At 42.4% G+C, this 23,304-nt stretch overlaps 1 protein-coding gene across 2 annotated transcripts in view; it reads right to left on the bottom strand.

Annotated features, from left to right (window-relative positions):
- Positions 1-915: 915 nt before the first annotated feature.
- The window catches only part of Tmem185a (transmembrane protein 185A), a 38,639-nt gene continuing 16,250 nt past the window's right edge, over positions 916-23,304 (bottom strand). Inside the window, exons 2-8 of one of the 2 annotated variants that reach the window (XM_070039603.1) lie at positions 21,109-21,195; positions 18,426-18,602; positions 16,020-16,227; positions 6,652-6,735; positions 4,173-4,349; positions 3,551-3,674; positions 916-2,542 (exon numbers count right to left, since the gene is read on the bottom strand). In XM_070039603.1, coding sequence (XP_069895704.1) covers positions 2,298-2,542; positions 3,551-3,674; positions 4,173-4,349; positions 6,652-6,735; positions 16,020-16,227; positions 18,426-18,484 — 897 coding nt within the window. In that variant the 5' untranslated portion in view covers positions 18,485-18,602; positions 21,109-21,195 and the 3' untranslated portion in view covers positions 916-2,297. The remainder of the gene's footprint in view (positions 2,543-3,550; positions 3,675-4,172; positions 4,350-6,651; positions 6,736-16,019; positions 16,228-18,425; positions 18,603-21,108; positions 21,196-23,304) is intronic. The other variant, XM_070039602.1, reaches the window with a different exon arrangement.

Below are 23,304 nucleotides of genomic sequence, written 5' to 3'. Positions count from 1 at the left end.
GGGCAACAGTCCTGAGCCTTGTCACCCCTGCTCATGGCTTGAAATGGCACTAGCTGATCGGCTATAAGGCACAGCAAAAGGATCTTTCTCTCATCGTAACCTTCAAGCTAGAGATTGAGCTCAGCTATCTCTAAGCACAGGTCCTCTGTTTCCTGTATTGCTAAAGCTGCAGCACCTGCTGAATGCAACTTGTTTTGAATATTCTGATTTGCCTCTTCCCTTTATGAAAAAAACTCTGTCAATAAATATGCTGAACCAGAATCTGGACTGTTTTCAGTCCCTCAGCCTTCTGGGTGCTGACAGCCCATCTGGTCCCAGCTTTCTCCAAGGTAGATAGGGTGTCTCCAAGGTAGAGAGAGAGAGAGAGAGAGAGAGAGAGAGAGAGAGAGAGAGAGAGAGAGAGAGAGAGAGAGAGAGAGAGAGAGAGAGAGTGTGTGTGTGTGTGTGTGTGTATGTGTGCTTTCCTCAATCTCCTACCATCTTCCCTCAGCGACAGCTTGACATGGCTGGTCTTGCAGCAATAAGCAATCCATGGCTGTTGACACAGCTGCATAAGGTATCAGCAGTACTCCAAAAGGTTTCAGACTGGCCCTGAATCCTCAAAAGAAATCTACAAAGCCTCTGAAGCATTAACAATGACAGGGAGGTATTACCCAGCCAGTGAAAGACTTTTTACAGCATCCCCACTTTCCCCACTTGATACTCAGCCAATGGTAGAGTGCTGATGCTTGTCTTCCTCTCTGTGCACCCTTCCTGCTGTCCTTTGAAGACAGAGTCATCACAAAGGCCACCACTCACCCACAACACCTTCTAGCCTTGATTGCCTATAGCACCAAGAAATTGCCCTTGATGCTGGCTGAGCTCAATTCTAGTTCCCCAGGACACCTATGAAACAAGATACTCACAGTGTACATATAAAATGAGGAACCAATTTATTGAACAACTACAGGAGGCAAAAATAGTGGACTTAGCTACATATTTTACACACCAAGGAAGAAAGTCTATGCCATTCAGTCCCCCCTTTCCTCTGAAATAGAACAGATTTGATGGGTCCTACACCAGGGGTGGGATCGGGGAAAGAGAGGACTTTAGTTATGTCTGATTGAGGCCACTGAACAATTAACTGATCAAGTGAAAACCTGTCTTCATCTCCTGGTCAGTAATACCTATGCTCCTCTTTATGTCCTTTGAAAAATGACCTACTTGATTTGAGCAGAGGGCTTCTATGCTTGCGGGCTGGGTTCCAGGCTGGCTATAGTAGCAGCGCCTGGAGAAACCGCACTGACAGATGACAGCAATGACACGGCTGCTGGCAGGCACAAAGCCAGACTTTAACAGAGGCCGGACTCAGTGGCCTTGATATTTCTGCTGTCAGCAACTTGCTCCAGTGTCCGAGCCTCAGGAAGGACTTTCTATGTTTCTGCTAGCCAGTTTTTCTGAGGAGTGGGACAGCACAGATCTTTCCTAACTTTTCGCGGCTATGCTGGCAGTAACAGCTACTATGCACATGAATGCATTCCAGAGCATTAATGGCGATGTCCCGTGGGGGTGCGGCACCCATCTGTGGTGAGGCAGGCATGCCATCTGCTTCCACTTTTGTGGCAGAACATGTCCATTTCCAGCACAAGCTTGTAAAAAAATACTTTAACAGAATATGCTGTACAGAACTAGGATTTAACACTGTATATTACAATGCTAAAATATTTGTATAAATACTATACAGGCATGGAGTGACTCCACTGGGAAGGGCTTGCTGGTGAGGCCAAGAAGGCCTACTGTCAGCATATCCATAGGGAAACAGATCCACCATCGGGGCAGGGAAAAGCATGGCTGCGCCGTGTGAACACAGGTGCATGCACACCTGGGTACAGTTCCCACTAGGCTACCTGTAGCAGCCCCATGGAAAGCACATCTTCCAACACTTTGATGGGAAATTTAGTTCTTTAAAAAAAAAAACCTGCCTGGTCCACAGATGCTCCTCTGCGGGCCTAATGGACAGCAGACATCACCCCAGGTGGGTCCCATGGGGAGGAGCACATGCCTCAGATACGCAAACGGAAGGAAGTGGACTCCAACCTCCCTCACACACCCTGGCATCTGTATCTGTGGATACCCTTCGTCCCCTGCCACCTCTGTGTCCCATGGTGGTGAGTGGCCAATCGACACTGAATGCAAACGAGGCATGAGATGGAGGTCCCTGGAGGCCCAGCTCCGTTCTGCATCTGGGGAGGGGAGAGGCAGAGGAATGGAGGAGTGTGCATCCCAGTCCACTCATGCTCCGGCCCCGCCAGTGCCCTTTAGTCTGGCATTTCGATATTTAATTTTGGAGGAGGGAGGACATACTTTCCAGGACTCTGGGTAATGACCACTCTGGCCTTCTTGCGAAACATAGGAGCAATTTTAGGAGGTTCTGGTACCGGGGTTTCTTCCATTTCTTCATTATCTTCGTGATGGAGATCATAGGAAATGTTTCCATATTCTCTCAAAAATGGGAAAATTTCCAGCAGAAACTGGCAGAAATCTTTGCGGATACCAAACCACCCTGCAAAACAAGAGTTTTTGTTTTATTTTTTCCTTTTCAAGTCTTAGGATTGGCTTGTGCATTACTCTCCTGTCCTGAATGAGAAGTGTATCACGTTGTCCAGATTCCTCAGAAATAAATGACCAATGTATAAAGGCTCAATAAAGAGAAGAATTTGGACTTCCAGCCCCCAGATTCTCAAGGTTAAGTCTCAGACTGACAACATGGCAGCCCAAGGCCCCTGTTAAGATGGGGATTCCTGGGTCCCACCCCAAGCCTCCTAATTCAGAAATTCTCTTACTGTGGGATGGAATGGGGCCGGCAGAGCTGTTTTACCTGGTCCTCTAGGAACTGATGCTGATGCTGAAGTTCGAAAATCCCTACTTGCTGTAGTAATTCCCGAACACCTATGATGCTTAGCCTGTGTAATCTTCCTCCAATCTTCCCTACCCCACCCCAGACTCATGGATGATAAAGAGTATCATCTAAGCAAAAGCTTTCTCTTACCCTCTCAAATCTGAGGAAGGAATTGGATTAGGCCAGGACATAACCCCAGGTTGCCAGAAGATCAATTTTCTGACTTCAATCTAGTACAGTTCATAGCTTTGTGAGGAAGGGGCTCTCTTCAAAGATCATCTCAAATCTGCATGCCACAGTGTGCCAGTGAAAAGGTAGTATGCTCCAGCCAGAAACAGCTAGCAAGACTTCCTTATAGAAAGGAGACAGGGCAAAATGGGACGTAGGCTAATTGGGGGACACTAAGATTTTTTTTATCCATCCTCCAAGCCTTAGGACAAGCGATCAGAAGACTTAGTTTGCAAAGGAGGAAATGGGAGCTCAGACAGGTGGCTTGTCTCGTTTCATCTACGCTCCAATCACAGTATACACTGGAGGCTAGCTGTGGTGTGTATCCATGCGTAAGATGTTCCAGATGCTAAACTGGGGCCCTCAGACCTCATCCTCTCATAAAGTTCAGGCATATGCATCTGCACACCCCGCCCAAGGGCTTCTGAGAAGTTGAATACATACAGTGGTTTCCTCCCTTCTGTCCAAATGTAGTTGCCATCAGTGTGATCAGCGAGAGCCACAGAGGAACGAATATTGGAATACAAGAGAAAGCATTGTGGCCATCCAACTTGTGAACCAGCAAAATCTACAGAAGGAGACACACCGTCAACGTCCTGTTGCCGCATTGCTTAAAAATAGACAAAGTCACAAGCTGCCTCAGTAGGCAGCTCCTCCCCCAGCAGGTCTCTGAGGAGGGAAAGTCACCCCAGGAAATGGCCAAAACCCACCCATCCTGGGGTTAGAATTGGATGAATTTCCCTTCCCAGGACCAAGCAAAGTCCATCGGCTTGCAAATTGCTCATCACTAGTTTTATGAGAAACTCCTCCTATGGTTTTCTCTAAGGAAGCATCAGTGTTCATTCTAGTGTGCACTGTCTACCTATTTACCTGTCTCCTTCCCACGGGGGGGGGGGTGGAGAGGAAAGACTATGATCTCACTGTGCTGACCTTCTTCTGGACCTTCTGTCCTCAGGTACCCACTGACATGTCAAGGGTTAGACGGCTACCATTTGAAGTACACAGGGCAAAGGTAGAGGAAACAGGTGGCTGCAGAGGCCAAAGAGGTTTCCCATAGAACGCTTACCTCAAAAGTAAGAAGAGGCACCACAATGGTCATCCAGCTCAGTGCCATGGTTATGTGTGTCCTTCGCTGTTCTGCAATCACATCCATAGAGCGCAGGAACAAGACAGACCACACAATGTAATAGAGGACCACCAGGCACAGAAAGGACATGAGGATCCACAGGGGGACACAGACTACCTGCAGGGAGGAACAGAGAGACAAGAGTCCGAGATTCCACCACAGCCTCATGGGTGCCACTGTAATGTCAGGAATACATAGAGACAGGCCGGCTGCCATAAAAGCAACATGAAAAGCAAAATCACCACCACAGGGCCTGTCAACAATCTCTCTTCCTTCACCTGGTAGCTTGGCATCTGAACCAAGGCCTCTGCATATCCTAAAGCCCTCACTCACATATATTGCCTTATTCTTGGTCACGCATTCAACACTTGGTCTAAGGGACAATTAGCAAGTTTTATAAAAGAATGGGGGGATGATATAATAATTTAAAAAAAACGATTTGGGGGCTGGGAAAGTGGCTCAGTGGTAGAGCACTTGCCTTGCATGCATAGAAGCCCTGGGTTTGATTCCGCAGCACCACATAAGCAAAAAGAAAAAAGCTGGAAGTGGTGCTGTGGCTCAAGGGGTAGAGCGCAGCCTTGAGCTGAAGAGCTGAGGGACAGCGCCCAGGCCCAGAGTTCAGGCCCCATGACTGGACCCAATAAACAAAACAAAACAAAACAAACTATTTTGGTTGAGTGGTGTCTGTGCTGTCTTGACAGATGTGAGGTATCCATTTTCCTCAAAGGAGCCACGATCCTTGGTGCCCTGTGAGGTTACTATAATGTCAACAAGTTGGTTCTGACTAGATTTATTTCCTCTACGTCATGATACAATGAATTCTGAACTTGACAGCCCAGAAGATGTAAGATGAGACCTGAACAAGTACTTTTATTATTAATCTTTTATCAAAGCCAGTAGGCAGAATTGATAAATATCTTTAATTTGGTAGCCTATACTCCCTTATTTTTTTTCCTGGTTTGCCAGTAAGAAATTTCCCTTTTTGTGTGTATAGTATTTTTTTTTACTCATCTATCTCTTTATTGGCAGTCCCCTGGGACTTCAACTCCGGGCCTTTCCACCGTCTCTGAGCTTCTTTTGCTCAAGGCTAGCCCTCTCCCACTTAACCTATGGCTCCGCTTCTGGCTTTTTCTTTGGTAATTTGTAAGAGTCTTCTGGACTTTCTGCCTGTACTGGATTTGAACCATAATCCTCAGATCTCAGCTTCCTGAGTAGCTAGGATTACAGTGAGCTCTCAGAGCCCAGCTAGTTTAGGTATTTTTTAAAGTAAACTATATTTAGTATAGAGAATATCTGGTATACAAAAGTACATGACAAACAACAAGGAAAACAGAATCCAAACCACTTGGCAAAAACCTAACATCTCAGAGGGCACTATAACTCTTCTGTCTCTGTTCCCACTGTCTGTCTATTTAGTAGTTGAAATAATACTGTAACCTGTAATGTACAAATTGTGATTTATCTTTGTATCCTTCCCTCCAGGCATGTACCTCCACAATCATTAACTGAAGCTAGGCTTGAATCATGATTTATGAGCCCATTTTCAGCAAGAATGTAACTTCATAAAGACATACAGGTTTTTTTGGAAAAGGAACATGTCAGTACAGTACACACACACATACATATGCACACGCACATATGCACACACACACACACACACACATATATTTAAGGATCTCAATGGAAGTGGAAGTGTGTTTCAAGTGAGAGTGCTTGGCCTTGAGTGAAAAAGCCAAGCAATAGTGTGATACCCTGAGTTCAAGCCCCAGTACTGGAATACACACTAAAAAACTTCAGTTTACTTAACATCAAAATAACTATGGTTAACAACAATTATTGAATATTTCAAAATTACAGAGAACACTTTAAACATTTCAACACAAAGAAATGATAAATATCTGAGGGAACAGAGATTTCAATTACTCCAATCCGATTACTCAATCAGATCCATTACACATCGTAACATGTTCAGGAAGTTCACAACAGATCCCTTAAATATGTACAGTTACTATATATCAATTAAAAATTCAGAAAACTTAAAATCTAAAATTGTAAACACTGGTGGCAACATCTGAAACATTCTGAAATAAGGGAATGGTTTGATAAATTCAATAGAGTACTTTCCATCACTAAAGTCAGAAAGCTGTTTATTTACTTGACATGTGCAAATGTTTATGGTATGCTAAAACAAAATAGCAGAATACAAAATTTTACATGCAACATAATCCCAACTATTAGTACACAGGAAAGGAATAAAAAAAAAACACTAGGTAAACACTAAGCATGTTATTTCCCAGTGGTGGGATAACGTGATTATTGGTGTATTACTTATGTTTGCCTGTCATTTCCAAATTTTCTATAACAAATAGGTTACTTTTCTATTTTCAAATGTTACTTAAGGACTTAAAAAGTTACATACAAGCCAGGGCCAGTGGATGATCTTGTCCAGTCTTAAGGCAATGAATATAAACTGGAGAATGTTGACAGAACACAGGATTTCTAACTAAAAATAAAGAGAAGAATCAGTTATCATAAAAGATATTACTTCTGCAGTTTTGGTTACACATTACCAGGCATGGCACATTTTAATATAATAAAACTCAGACTATGTTACACTGGAAACTCCTGATTTGGAGCACTACACGAGCACAGCAGCTCTGTGATAACAAGTGTGCTGGCCTTCCGTCTCATCCTTCTGCCCAGCGGTGCCCTGCTCCTTTTGCCACTAGAGGTTTGATCACTTCTGACCCAACGATGACCTTGTCTCTCTCTCTCTCTCTCTCTCTCTCTCTCTCTCTCTCTCTCTCTCTCTCTCTCTCTCTCAGTCATCTCTGTTTGTAACCACCCTTGTATTTCCTTTCTCTTGGACCCAGGACTTGGCCCTATATCCTATATATCCTATCCCTTCTTCTCCACAGGTTACATCTAGCCATCCAGAACATCAACCCTTACCAACCAGAAACATGTTATCTATTTACCATTTGAAAAAAATAACCAGGCCCAAATAAGCCTACCCTTTCATGATCCTCTACCCTTCTTTTGGCTTAGCCCCTTATCTGCTGTCTTCCAGCTTTGTGAGACAGAAATGGCTAGGTGAGTCCCTATTGACTCAGCTGCCACTCTAAACATCACCTATGACCATCCCAATAAGAAACTGCCTTCGTTAACGTCTCCAGTAACAGGAAACAACACACAATTTCCACTTGCAGTTTCCTGGGTATCTTTGCAGCATTCACCTTGGTGAATGATTGCTTCCTTTTTGTTATCCTGTTTTTGGAGGTTCAAAAGTCCCACCACAAGCTGGACACAGCTGGCTCACGCCTGTAATCCGAGCTACTCAGGAAGCTGGGATGTAAGGATTGAGGTTTGAAGCCAACCTGGGCAGGAAAGCCCATGAGACTATTATCTCCAATTAACTATGAAAAAAGGACAGAAATGGAGTTGTGGCCCAAGTAGTAGAGTGCTAGCCTTGAGCAAAAAAGTTCAAGGAAAGTGCCCAAGCCCTGGGTTCAAGCTCCAGGGTAGCACACACACACACACACACGCACACACACACACACACACACACACACACACACACGCACACACACACACACACACACACACACACACACACCCCACCACACAAATGTCCACATCCTACGAGTGCTCTGACAAGTCTTTCTTGAGATTTTTTTTTTCCCTCATTGAATGGCAATGCATCCCAGCACCTAAAACTCAATTCCCAATAGAAACACACACACACACACACACACACACACACACACACACACTCACTCACTCATCACAGCCTTGGTATTGGGGAGTAGTTTTAGCTTCACTCTGGCTTACCTTGGTGATGCAGCTATTAAAGTGATACTTGGCTCTCAGTGGTATCTTAAATGTTGTCAGTCCCCAGTTGAGCTTGTTATCCTCGGTACCCTGCCCCTCTCCTTTCAATCTCCATAAGGCACTATAGTAGCTGGATTCCCCAAACAACAAACCTAGGAAGCACCTCCTATTGTATTCCTTGCACGCTCATATTCAGTCCAAATTTGATCCATTTTGCCACCCAAACTTCTTTTGAATCCCCTGCCTGCTCTCTAGCCCTGACTGCTTAAGATAGCCCCTGTATCACCATTCTCCTCCCATAATCCATTTCCCATGTCCAGTCGGTCCCTAGTTCTAGATGGTCCTTTGTTCTCAAAGGCATTCAGGGCACTCTTCCTTCTGGTGACAGTACCTGTCATTATCCACAGACTGGAGATGTATGACTTGGCTCAGAGATTACTCCAAAGTTCGCTATCCACAGTGCAATTCATGAGTCATTAGTTCTGATCTCTAGGCCAAAAGAAATGCTTAATAGCTAATTCCACTGATTTAAGAAATTAGTTGTAAATATAGTATTCCCATCCTATGTCATCTGAAAAGATAAATTACATAAATAAAGAGTTTTATTTCACTCTTTAAAACCTACAATTAGAGATGGGATCTGTGTACCTGTTATGTACTATGCAATTCCCCAAACCCTACAATTATTTAAATAAGACACATCTACCCTTATTATGTGTTCTTCATCCACATTTCCCCTCAACACTAGGTTTATATCACAGCACTTGCTGAGAACCCTGAATTGTAATAGTCTATCTTCTTGGAAAAGACTGGAGTATGACCTAATAAACTATTTTAGGCTATAAGTCTGTATGATGCTTTGACAGATGTTAAGCGTCAGTTTTCCTCTTAGTGGCCACTACTCTTGGTGTCCTGAGTTCACTATAGTGCCTAGAGTACCTTTGGCACATTTTGAAAGCTCAGGACATGGGCTTTGATCTGTCCTCTCCATGTGAAAACTCCTTTTTACCAGATCCCACACTTCCTTCTTACTACAGTCAGCTCATCAGGCACATCTCAGCTGCCCATGTTACATCCCTGTCACTGTATATTCTCCTGTTTCAATGTCAGAAAAGTCAACAAGGAGCTCAACTCAGACCTGTTGTTGCTTCTTGTAGGTGGGAATGACGAAAGTGTGAATATATGAAAGGTTCACTTTGTGGAAGTCATGCCTAACACCGTGCCTCCTCTGGTACTTACTTTCCCTCTCTAAAAAAAACCCAAAGTTACATATTTTCATAGGCTTCTTAAACCTGTCTTTCAGTTCCTGTCCAAAACAGTTTCTAAATAAGCCTATCAGTGTTCCTTAGCCTGATAGCACTGATCAGAGTGAAAGATTAAAAATTAGAGTTACATTTTACAATTGCTAACTGCTGATTTTGCTTTTGTAAACTTGCGTGCGCTAACACCAACCCCCTCCCTGGAAATAAGGAATTGGATAAAGTCTCAGAGCCCAGATGTCAGCTCCAGGACAAGGTCAGTGGTCTTAGATAAAGAACAGACAGTACGTGTTCCTCAGATCCCATGTAGAAATTCCCCAGACAGGACCTTGAGATAACGACCACCTGGCAGGACCAGCAAACTAGGCCATATGTCAACCAATCACAAGTCTGTAACTATGTGAACTCCCCTAACTCTTATTGTCCAAAGTAACCACCCCCACTTGAGTCCTCCCCCCAGTCATTTCCCACGTGGCAAAGTGATTGTTGGTGTATATAGTGACCTTTAAATGGACCAATCACGGGACGCTTTGTGTTATGTGTTAATCTTGTGGTTTTTGCCTTTAAAAAGGCTTGTAATCGCTGCTCGGGGCTCTCTCCCTTCCAGAGGCAGAGAGTCCATTTGCACAAACGCCCAATAAACTCCTCTTGCTTGTTGCATCTCCCGGCCTGGAGTCTTGAGTTTCTGAGGCGCCCTCCTATTGACGAAAGTATCCTAGGGGACTAGGGTCTTTCAAGAGGTGGTAGAGTTAGTAGGAAAATTACTTTTTAGTGTAAAATTACTTTTAGATGTCCCAAAGGCCGGGGGCATAGTACTGGTGTTAGGTCATCCCTCCTCCCCTTTGTGAAGGACAGCACACAGCCTTACCAGAAATCACCTATCCCAAACTGGTGATCACTTGCAACTGTTAATCACCTGACTGCAAGTCAACAAAAGGACCTTAGGTTGAGGTCACTTCCTCATCCTCTGAGGTCACTTCCTCATTCACTAAGGTTACTTCCTCATCCTCTGAGGTCACTTTCTCATCCTGAGGTCACTTTCACATCTCCTGCAGCCTTACCTCCTCTTTACCTTTCCCTACATAATATCTCTCTGCCATTAGTTCCTGCCCTTCACACACACACCTACATTTGGTGCAGGCTGGCAGTGTGGTTCTCCCAATAAACTCTCTTCTGCCTGAACCACACGGCAGTCTCCTTTCACCAACGCTTACAACCGGCACTTAACTTCAACGCAAAACAGTCAAGGTTAAGTGTCTTACAAAATATACAACACTTGTTACACCAAAACTTTCTTACCTAGAATGTCAAGTAACATACTTCCTTCCTTCACTGAACAATGTTAGAGCAAATGTATCCACCTAGAACATTTCTGATTTCTGTGTTTTTTTGTTGATGTAAGGCTGTTTGTGTGTGTGTGTGTGTGTGTGTGTGTGCGTGTGTGTGTGTGCTGGTACAGAGGCCTCAGGGCCTGGGCATTGTCTCTTAGGATTCTACTCAAGGCTGTCAATCTACCACTTGAGCCACATCTCTAGCTGATTAACTGAAGATAAGTGTCTCACAGACTTTTCAGTTTCCCAAATAGGATTATATCTACAAGCCACCCATGACTGGCTTTTCTTGTTGTTGTGAGTTGTAGGGCTTGAACTCAGGGCCTGGGCACTGGTCCTAAGTTTTTCTGCTCAAGGAAATCTCTCTGCCACTACAATCACAATTCCACTTGTGGCTTTCTGTGGTTAACTGGAGATAAAAGTCTTATAGACTTTTCCTGCCCAGGCTGGCAGTGAACCACAATCCTCAGATCTCACCCTCCTGAGTAGCTAGAATTGTAAGCGTGAGCTACCAACATTCAGCTAGCTTGGCTTTTTGGATGATTTTTAAAACTTACTTTCACTTAATTTGCTAAACTAGTAGAAACAACATGCTAGGCAATACTGGCACAAAGTGAAAAGGCATGCATGTATGCTTAGGTGCCCTTAACCTGGAAGAAGGATGGATTGGGGGGGGGGAGCTGGATGAGGAGGCAAATGTGACTAGTACAGAAATGGGAGATTAGGAATGAGAATTTAGGGCAACAGCACCTAAGGTGCATAGAAGTGCCAATAAGATCAAGTACGAGCAATCAGTAAAGCTACTGAGAAACAAAATGCTGAGAAAGGGCCCCTTGTAAGGAAGCGAAGGAAGAGGAACTCACGAAGGAGTACAAGACCAAGGGAGACAAAGGCTCTGTGTGATTCAGACTTTTCGCTGCTGAGACACACCTTAGGAAACAATGTAGGAAGAAAAAGATTTATTTTGATTTATCTTTTCAGAGGTTGCAGTCTATCATGGTGAGGAAGGCCTCGCAGAGCAATCAGCTCTTACCACTGTGGCCAGGAAGCAGACAGGGGAAAGTGAGAGAAGATGGAGATGGAGAGACAGGAGGGGGGAATGTAAAAGAGGAGGGGGGAGAGGACAAAGGAGAGGAAAGGAGAGAGAAAAAGGGAGGAGACAGAGAAGGAGAGAAGGGAGAGGAGGGAGGAGAGACAAGAAAAGAGAGAGAAGAGGAGGTGGAGAGGAGGGGGAGAGGAAAGGACAGGAAAAAGTAGAGAGGAAAGGAGAAAGGATGGAACAGAGGAGATAAAGAGGAGAGGAAATGAAATTGGACAGGGTGATGAAAGAACTTGGAGAGGCTAGGGAGAGGAGAGAGGAGGGAGAGGAGAGAAAAAAGTGGAGAGGGGAAGAGAGGAACAAGAAGAGAGGAAAGGAGAGGAAAAGGGAGATCAAGTAGAGAGGAAGAAAGGAGAGTACAGGGAAGAGGAGAAGGGAGGAGACACAGGGACCAGAAGAAGAGGATGAGGGAGGAGAGGAGAGAAGAAACAAGATCTAGAGCAAAAGAGCTGGAGAGGAGAAAAGAGGAAAGAAGAATGTAGAAGAGAGCAAAAGAGAGGATAAAGGACAGGAGAGAGGAGATGGACAGGAGAGGGAGAGGAGAGAAAAGGAGGAGAGAAAAATACAGGGAAAGCAAAGGAACAGCGAGAGCAAAGGGACGGGGTGGGGGGCAGGAATGAGGAAGAGAAGAAGAGAAGGGAGGGGAGAAAGGGATAGGGAGAGGATGCATGAAGGGGGATTAGAAAGGAAGAGGGGACATAAGATAAGAGGAATGTAGAGAAGATAGGAAGTAGAGGAGAGAGAGAGGAGAGGGGAGTGGAGAAGAGAGAGAGGAGGGGTGAGGAGATACGGGAGAGGAGAGCAGGGAGAAGAGGGAGAGGAAAAACAAGAAGACTGAAGGACAAGGTGAGGAAATGAAGAAAGGGGAAGGGGGATGGGGAGGACGAGGACAGGAGGTGAGGCTAGAAGAACAGAGGAGAGTGAAGAGGGGCAAAGAGGGTAGATGAGAGGGATAACGGGAGAGTATGAGAAGGGAGAGGAGAGGAGAAAGGGAAGAGGGAAAAGGGGAGAGGAGAGAGAGATGAGAATGAGAGGGAAGGAGAGGAGGGATGAAGGGAGAGGAGAAGGGAAAGTGAGAGGAAGTTCAGAAGTGTGGAAGAAGAGCAAGAGGAAGTAAGAGGAAGGAAAGGGAGAAACAGAGAGGGAAAAGAAGGAAAACTGGAGAGAAGACACAAAAGAGAAGAGAGAGAATACCCGTGCTCTCTGGCTTTCTCCTTCCTTTTAATTCCATCTAGGTCCCAGCCTATGTGTCTGGTAAAATCCTCACAGACCTGGCCTGATCTCAGTGCTTTCCATAGAGGTCAATAAGGAAAATTAACCATCATAGGCTTCACATTAAGAGAAGTGAAGGCAGTGCCTCTGGTGTCAGGAAATGCTCAATAGTGACCAGAGCTTCAGGGCAGCCTGCTGAATACGTGGCCCATGGCAAGTATAGCAGGTAGTGGGAAGTCCACCAATGAGCAGGGAAACAGCATGACTTCTGATCAAAGGCTGGAAAGGGACTCACTGTTCCTGCTTTCTTTTATTTTGCAGATGAGAGACAGTAAACTTGGTGGGGTGATTGTGGCTAAGTTCCTCACCAAATGCTGACCCTGACAGGTCCCCAAAGAGGAAGGTAAAGAACAAGAAAAGACGAATAGAGGCAGAGGAGGCAAATGGCTCTAGAAAGTGGGGAGCTGTCAGTATAATCAAAGAGGGTACTGAACTGAACCAGCCCAAGGAGCATCAGCTCAGGGCTACTAAAACTTGCTCCCATTATATACCCCAGGAAGGTAAGAGAGACTTCTGTTTCCTAATCGTGCTTCTCGTGAAAATTTGATACTCCCAATATTTTGTAAGTAATAAACAGTCTATCTACCTGGGTTTCTCATTCATAAAAAAGTAAGATTTTCTTCACGCCAATCTTCAAACCTGTTTTCATCCCTTGGGGGCCAGCAAGCTATAGTTAATACGGTTAATATGTAGTCTGGCTGCAGCTGGTGACCATAAACTTGGGGCCCAGTCCATGCATCATGTGAATTTCATCACCAACATGTGGCAGCAGCTACAGGAGAGCAGGGCAGAAATGTACCTGGACTTGTGAAGGATCAGGGAACTGCAGACAGACAGGAGGTACATCCCTCTATATTCTCCTGACCCACCGAACACACCTACAACATGGCTTTCCACCAGGTCCAGAGGAGTAGTCCTCCCTGCCTCATTCAGAGGCCAACCTTACCTGTTGCTCTGGGTCCGATTCCCTCCAACTCACAGGGCCTTGCTCCACCACTCTTCCTCTCTTTGGGCACCTTCCTTTTAAAACTGCACCTGGGGTCATGGCTCACTCTCAACTCCTAAGTCCCTTCCAGTCCAACAGCAAGCATTCTCCTTCCTCTACTCTGCTCTATATGATTTAGAACAAGGCATCAATAGTCACCACCCCTACTTATCCACAGGGGATATGCTCCAAGACTCCTAGAGGATGAACTCCCAATCCTTTAAGTACTATTTTTGCCCAGTCCATACCCACCAATGATGAAGTTGAATTTATAAATTAGGCAAGGGAGGAATTAGTGATAGCAATCATAAAATATAACAACTGTAACAATATACTGTAACAAAAGTGTTGTGAATGTGGTCTCTCTCTCTCTGTCTCTCTCTCTCTCTCCCCAAACATCTCACTGCACTGTACGGTGTCTTTTCAGACAGCAGTTGTCCAGGTAACTAAAAGCATGGAAAGCAAAACCACATATAAAGGGACTATGCTTCTAGTTCTTCTCTTAACCCATCTTACATGCTGGAAAATACACAGGCTTTGGAAGCAGGGAGACTTAATGAACCAATTATCTTTTCTGGAAAATAGCTGTGCCTAACTCACATGGCTGCTGAGAACACTGAATAAGATACTGCTCCATGTGAACTGCCTCTCCACAAAGTAAGCAGACAATAAATACTACCCACGATTATTTTCATTACTACTATTACTAGTCCTGAAGTTGAATTCATCTGTGTAGCCCCATTCTTAGGTACTACCCACAATTATTTTCATTACTACTATTACTAGTCCTGAAGTTGAATTCATCTGTGTAGCCCCTATTCTTAGGCAAAAGTGTGTGGCATAGAATAAATACACAATAAATACTGAAGAAATGGCACATTCACATAAGACAACCAAGAACAGATGTGGAGCCAGATCACGGGGTGTGTGGTGATGACAGTTAATTTTGTCTTTTTTTTGGTTTTGCTGGTCCTAGTGCTTGAACTCTGGGCCTGGGTGCTGTCCCTGAGCTCCTTTTGCTCAAAGATAGTGCCCTACCACTTGAGCCACAGCACCATTTTAAGCTTTTTTTCTGTGATTAATTGGAGATAAGAGTCTCAGGGACCTTCCTGCCTAGGCTGGCTTCGAACTGTGATCCTCATATCTCAGCTTCCTGAGTAGCTAGGATTATAGGTGTTAACCACTAGTGCCCAGCTGAGTTAGTTTTATACATCCATTTGACTAAGTGTAATACCTAGTTATTTAATGGAACAGTAAGGTACATCCTGATGTGAAGGGACTGGCTTTACACAAAGGAAATTACCCTTGAAAATGTGGCATGGGTGGGCTTCTTTCAATCAGTTGAATGATCTAAGTGCAAAGACTAATAAGGTTCCTTGGTGAGAAAGATATTTAGCATCAGAATTGCTGCATCAACTCCTGCTGACTCTGCAGCTTATCTGCCTGTTTGACACATCTCAGACTTACCAGCCCCATAACCATGAGAGTCAGTTCCTTAACAGTTTTTTTTTTTTTTTACATCTACATGCCTACCTATCCTATTGATTCTTTTTTTCTGGAGAAGCTTGATGGATATAGGTGGACTGGAAAGACAGAAGCTAAAAGAAGGCTGATGTCCTAGGGAGAAAATCAAGAAAGAGAACCATTTATTCTATTGTCATTTGTTTCCTTATATAGCATGAGCTAGGGTTAAAGATCAATCTGTTCCTAACAAAATGCAAGAAAATTACATTAAAATCACTGTTTAGGCTGGGCGCCAGTGGCTCACACCTGTAATCCTAGCTACTCAGGAGGCTGAGATCTGAGGATCACAGTTCAAAGCCAGCCAGGGCAGGAAAGTCCATGAGACTCTTATCTCCAATAAACCACCAGAAAACCAGAAATGGTGCTGTGGCTCAAGTGGTAGAGCGCTCACCTTGAGCTGAAGAGCTGAGGGACAGTGCCCAGTCCCACGACTGACAAAAAAAAATTCACTATTTAGAGAACATCCTTAAAGACACCAATTCTCACCTCTAGTGACCTGTCATGTCGAAAGCCCCAGACACAAGCAGCAACAGACACAGGGGAAACAAAGAAGAGTGGCATGAAGACCAGAAGCCAGAAATGGCTTCCTCTCTCAATTCTGTCACAGACCAAGACTTCAAACATCAGCAGCAGCAAATGGATGCCCACAGCAATTAGCATGGCTTTAAATTCCACACATGTTTCTCCTTCTGCTCTAAAAAGTGACAGAAGAATGAAAACATCTTTAGTTCAGACCTTCTGCTGTAAACAAGCAATCCACAATAATACCAATTCAAGTCGGCACTTTGAATTTTACTTGGAAATTTGACAAGAAACAGAAGAAAATTAGGTAGAAAGCTACCTTTACCTAATCTTTAACAGGCAGTCTTCTTCCATCACACTCCCTTATCTCTCTCTCTCTGACATTGTGGTTTCAATTTAGGGTCTCATGCCTCTATCTCTTGAACCATGCCCCCAGCCCTTTTCTGTGTTATTTCTCTGGATAAGGTTTCATGTTTGTGCTCTGGGCAAGCCTCAAACTGTACTCTTACATAGCTGGAACCATAGACATGCCACCACATCTGTCTAATTGGTTGAGATGGGAGTATCACTAACTTTAGGCCCAGAGTGGTCTCAAAACCATAATCCTACCAATCTCTCTCAAAAGTAGATGGGAATTCAGGCATGAACTACCATGCCTAGCCCAACATCCATGTCATTCAATCATCAAAAAAACAGTATATAAGAAGAAATAAATGCAAGCCAAGTGCTGGCACAAAAAATATTGTCTCTATTGTTACAATCCAATAAATATCTCTTAAATCTCATGATGTTCATATCACAATAAATTCAATACCATATAAATCACATTTCATGCAATGCTGTAATAATTGCTAGCTTTATGTATGACTATGGGATACAGTCAATAAAGCACGGTAACATTGCAAGGTCCTACTTTAAAATGTAAATATATATATGTATATATATAGTTTTTTAAATATTTCCTTTATTTCATTAGGATGAATTAAAACCTGCAGATGAAAGACAAAGAACAAAAGAGTTAATACTGTGTACAACACAATTAGTTATAACTGCTCTTTAAATATCATCAGGAACTTAATAGGCTATTAACTTAAAAATAAGGCCACAAATGAGAACATTGCTTTATAACACATTTACACACCTATAAAGGCCTACAATGTTTACTGAAATTACAAATGAACATTTCTGAAATACCATTTGAATAGTCAGTCCACATGAGCTCGAGAAAGAAGTTATTCCCAAAGGACCTAATGGCATTTTACTAGTTAATATGACCTTCCTTAATTTAACCAAATACATAGTTCCTTTCCTTACGCATCTTGAGTAAGGGAAAAGATTTTGAATCAGCAGAGAAACAGATAAAATAGCTTTTAAATATCAATCGATGGAAACTAACATATTAACACTTATTGAGGAACAAACACAAAAAGAAAAGAAGTACTTCTATACAGGCAAACAATCTTCCAGGAAAAATAATCTAAGAATTTCAATCACTATCTATGTATGAATGGTCCTTAACTACTAAGTCTCTTTGTGTAGGTATTTAAAGTCCCTAGGTTCATTGAATAGCAATTTCTATTTTTAATAATGTATTTACAATAAATGAAAAATTTTAAAAGTTGAGGTGGGCCTCCAACTTCTACACTCTTCCCATATGAGCAGCCTCATGAACCTCCCCCTATCCTGCCCACTGGCCTACTGGGCACTGCTTCACTCCTTATCTTAATGGTAAAGGTTTAGAAAAGCCCATTTTGCAGTCCTCCGCACCCTGCTGTCATGTAGTTTATCCCTTGAGGAGAGAAGGGAAAGACGTCCATAGAGTTCAGCAACACTGAACCCTCTGCCTTGTTTCTCAAAGTGCTGCCTTCTGTGTCTGCAGCTGGTTCTTAATTTTCCGCATTCTCCAGCCACAGTCCAAAGCACTTACAGGCTTCTGAAGACCACTCTGCCTCCTGACATCACTTCCACTCATAGAAACCCAGGAGTGGAGAGTGGAGCCATGGGGACTCCAGTTTTAAAACGTAAAGTGGGGAAAGATCCCTCAGGGTCAAGGCTGGAAGAACACAGTAATTTCATGACTCTTAGTCTAGTACAACCTAATCAGTCTGTATTTGGATATATTTTAGGTCATGTGTGGGCATTTGTGGGCTGGCTGAGTTCTGAATCACTGAAACATTGCTTTTAAAAGAAAATACATATTGATAAAAAACAAGTCTTGAAAAAAATTGAAGAGATCTGTTTGCCTTTACAACACTTCTTGTAAAACTCCAAATAGGAAGAAAAGAAAATGACTCAATTTTTCATGAATGAGAGAAAACAAGATATTGTTCCCTCAGGATAGAGCTCAGAGGATTTTAAAAGTAACCTTACCGATATTGAGGATTTCGTGCCCAGACTCCAGTTCCAACTGAGGCTCCAACAATGACCATTAGCTTCCACAACCATATTGGGGCAAAGACAGCCCAATAACTCCACTGAATGATGCCATCCAGACGAAGGGCAAGCAGCACAGAGAATAGCAGCAAACAGGCATAGATGAGGAATTTACTAGGGGAAAAAGAAAATTACTCAAGAAGATGCATTTTTACAAACCTCATACTTAAATAGAGAGGGATAAAAGCAGTATTTTTCATCTCATAAAAACTCACTAATTCACTGGGCACCAGAGGATCACATCTGTAATCATAGCTACTCAGGGGTTGAGATCTGAGAATTAAAGTTTGATGCCAGCCCAGCCAGAAAAGTCTGTGAGACTCTTATGTCCAATTAACTAACTACATAGTGGACATGTGGCTCAAGTAGTAGAGTGCTAGCCTTCAGCAGAAATGTTAAGGGCCCGCACCCAGGTCTTGAGTTCAAGTCCCAGTACCAGAACATAAAAATAGGAAAGGAGGGATTATTACTATAAGCACTACTAATAATTAGAAGTAAAGGATACTATAAGCTACTTTATTGCCAAGGTAATTCAGTGACGAAAGTATTATACATAGTGTAAAATTTGCCCTTTTTATTGTACGTTCTGAATTTTGTCAGATACATATACTTGTGTAAATGCTGTTGAAAGATACAGATGTAGAGCAGTCCTGCCACTGCACCAAAGTCCTTGCTGCTGGACCAGCTAGAAAAATGACTGTTAACTTCACAGTACATACAAAAATTCCTGCGACATGGATGGATCACAAACCTAAATGCAATACCTCAAACTATAAATAGTAAACACTATTTGCAAGCTGAGCATAGGTAAACATTTCTTAGATGTGATATAAAATTGTACTTCTTCAAAATTAAAAACTCTAAAATGTAAAGAAAATGAAAAGCTAAGCTACAAATCAGAAAAAAAAACCATATTCTAAACCTATCTAAAAAGTACCTATATCCAGTTTATAAGAACAAGTTTGACAACTTCACAACTTCTAAAAAAATTTTAAATGGGCAAACATTACAAAGGGATACATCATTATAGAAAATATACAAAGACTTACACAAGCACAAGAAAATACGACCAGTAGTTCCATCACTAAAATTTTACTGTATGCCAATCATACTCACAACAAGATGAAATTATACAATCACTGGAAGGGTTAAAATTAAAATGGCTGACAGTAGTGCAAGGCCAACAGGGAACTGTAACTCTCATATACGCTGGTAGGAACACAAAATAGTAGTCACATTCAAAACCATGTCAGCTGTTCCTTATAAAGTCCTAGCTTTATTGCCCAGCAACCCCACAACTAGCTTTTTACCAATGAAAAAGGGAAATAATAACTCAAAGGCTTGTAACCAAATGCTTGTCATGAAAAATCACTAAAAACAACCCAAATGTATATAACATAGTGAATCATTAAACTGTGATACAACCATTAGTGAATCGTTAAACTGTTTGTGATACAACCATTCAGTGAAATGCCAATCTGCAGGAGAAAGGAACAAACTAGAGCTGCACACAACATGAATGGACCTGAAATACATGATCCTAAGTAAAATAACAATGAAAACACAACATACAACTTCATTTATTTGATACTCTGAAAAAGACAAAACTTTTCGACACAGAATATAGCAGTGTAGTAACTAGTGGTTGTGCTGAGGGAAATCTGAGGAACTTTTCTGCAGTGGCAAAACTCTTCTATATCTGGATGGCATTTTCATATTTGAGTCTATCAAAACTCATACAACTATACAACAAAAAGGGTAAAATTAGGACTGAGAAGGTGGCTCAGTGGTAGAGTGCTTGCCCTGCATGCATGAGGCCCTGGGTTCGATTCCTCAGCACCACATAACAGAAAAAGCTGGAAGTGGCACTGTGGCTCAAGTGGTAGAGTGCTAGCCTTGAGCTGAAGAGCTGAGAGACAACGCCCAGGCCCAGAGTTCAGGCCCCACGACAGGCAAAATAAAAATAAAAAGGGGGCGGGGGTAATTAAATCTAATGTATCTATTGATATACCTGCACATGTATGTAACAAAATCAGCACCTAATATTTATTGAATGTTTATGGAATGTCAGACACTAATCTGTTCATCAAGCATGATATCACCTACGGCTCAAGGCAAACCTATGAAAAAGGCACTGCAATTATTTCCATTTTGGGAAATAAAAATTCCAAGCCAGGTGCTGGTGGCCCATGCCCAGAATCCTATCTATTCAAGAAGCTGAGACATGAGGATCATGGTTCAAAGCCAGCCTGGGCAGGAAAATCCCTAAGATTCTTATCTACACTTAATCGCCAAAAGGCTGGAAGTGGAGTAGTGGCTCAAGTGGTAGAATACTAACCTTGAGCAAAAAAGCTAAGTGATGCACCCAGGCCCTGATTTCAAGCCTGAGTACCTGCACAAAAACAAAAAGAAAAGAAAAAAGAAAGAAAATTACATTCCACAAGGAAATAGAAGCTTAATTTTTAAAGGCTTGTCCAAAGGCTCATGGAGTGGAAATTCAAACTAAACATCTACTCCAAAGTCATTTAATTGAGTACTAGGCTGTATTGATTTCACACTGATAAACATGGTTAGAAGAACATCTATGTAAGTAAATATACACTGAACACTTCATAGTTACCTCTTCTGGGGAAGATTAACAATGGTCTTTACATGCTTTTGCTTGGCATATCTTAGTTTTCTTCAAGGTCCAAGTAATACTTTTACACTGAAAAAATGACAGGAAGCTTCAATTGGATAAAAGTAAATAGATGTTGTAGGAGATGGAATGTACAAAATTAAACTCAGAGGCAAACCTCAAATGAGAGTAAAGAATATTATCATTGAATGGGTTTCTAATTATTATATATTATCACTATTTTATTATTAAATGTTATATTTTAAAGCATTCTATATATTATATACACATATAGTTATATATAGATCTTGTGTCATTCATAAAATCAGGTCATCATTTGCATCTAATAGGAGATTATAAAATAATGGCTATGAAAAGTGCTTTCAATAAAATACTACAATATAGTTTTGTTAATTCCTAGTATCAGGACTCCTTGACACTCTTAAAAATTAGCCCATTACATGAGCAAGGTAATGAGTACATTTCTTATCCCCTCTGTACAGTATTTTCACAAAAAAAAAACTCATTAACAAAAAACACCCCAACTTTGTAAGGTTAAAAAGAGGGAGAGATGTAGAAATAAAGACAAAGTAATGGTGTAAATACAATCAAAACACATATATAGGTACAAAAACTGTCACCATGGAATCTCTCATTTTGTACAATAATATATACTAATAAAAATATTTTAACAAAAAAATTAGCCCAAAGAGCTTTGTTCATAGCAGTTATCCCTACTGATATTTATCAGATATCTAAGTAGCTATTAAAAATTACTAATTAAAAGTAACATAAGTGACTCATGCTTATAATTCTAGTTACTCAAGAGTCTGAGATCTGAGAACCACGGTTCAAAGCCATCCCAGGCAGTAAAGTCCATGAGACTCTTGTCTCCAATTAGCTACCAAAAAACCAAAAGTGAGGCTGTGGCTCAGGTGGTAGAGTACAAGCTTTGAGCAAAGCTCAGGGACAGTACCCAGGCCCTGAGTTCAAGTCCCAGGACCACCACACAAAAAGAATAAAAGTAACATGAGTAAACATATTACATATTACCGTAAATACATTTTTTATCAAATTATTTTTCAAAACCAAATATATGCTGAAAATCTAGCTTTATAAAGACAAGTAGATAATGGTAGATATTCTCAATAGAATTACCATAACTCAACAAAAGACAGCTTCTTTTTGGGGGGTGGGGTTGGTTGTGGGGCTTGAATTCTGAGCCTGAGATTTGCCCCTGGGCTCTTCAGCTCAAGGTGAGCGCTCTACCACTTGAGCCACAGTGCCTCTTCCAGTTTTCTGGTGGTTTCCTGGAGATAAGAGTGTCATGGAGGGGCTGGGAAGGTGGCTCAGTGGTAGAGCGCTTGCCTTGCATGCATGAGGCCCTGAGTTCGATTCCTCAGCACCACATAAAGCAAAAAGAAAAAAGCCAGAAGTGGCGCTGTGGCTCAAGTGGTAGAGCACTAGCCTTGAACTGAAGAGCTGAGGGACAGTGCCCAGGCCCAGAGTTCAGGCGCCACAACTGGACCAAAAAAAAAAAAAAAAAAAAAAGAGTCTCATGGACTTTCTTGCCAGGGCTGGCTTTGAACTGTGATCCTCAGATCTCAGCCTCCTGAATAGCTAGGATTACAGGCATGAGCCACAAGTGCCCAGCTAAAGTAGCTTCTTAAAGGTTAACTGCAATGTGAAGGCTGAAACCCAATCAATGGATTTTTTTATACTTTGCAATGTTAAAATCTATGAGTCTCTTGTATACTCTGAACAACTCTTTTGTCCCTATGTGATTGTGTAATACCATGTAGGTCAAATGGAAAATATTGGTTCAATGTGTCATGAAACTCTATCAACTGATGACACAATTTACTATATAAAAGCAAAATAATCATACTAGTTATGATTACTACCTATTACACTAGAAATGTTTCAAGCACTGGGAAGTTGTGGATACAAGTTAGAAAAATCTGATTCTCTCCCGAAAGCTTAAATTTATCATTTTTGCTTTTCCCATTTTTTTTTTTTGGGGGGGGGGTCTGGTCGTGGGGCCTGAGCGCTGTCCCTCAGCTCTTCAGCTCAAGGCTAGCGCTCTACCACTTGAGCCACAGCGCCACTTCCGGCTTTTTTTTTCTTTTTGCTTATGTGGTGCTGAGGAATCGAACCCAGGGCCTCAGGCATGCAAGGCGAGCGCTCTACCACTGAGCC

This window comes from Dipodomys merriami, unplaced genomic scaffold, assembly GCF_024711535.1.
Source record: "Dipodomys merriami isolate MVZ:Mamm:240054 unplaced genomic scaffold, mDipMer1.0.p SCAF_3, whole genome shotgun sequence".
Lineage (NCBI taxonomy): Eukaryota > Metazoa > Chordata > Mammalia > Rodentia > Heteromyidae > Dipodomys > Dipodomys merriami.
The sequence above is the reverse complement of the archived record's forward strand: the minus strand, read 5'-3'. Positions and strand labels throughout refer to the sequence as shown.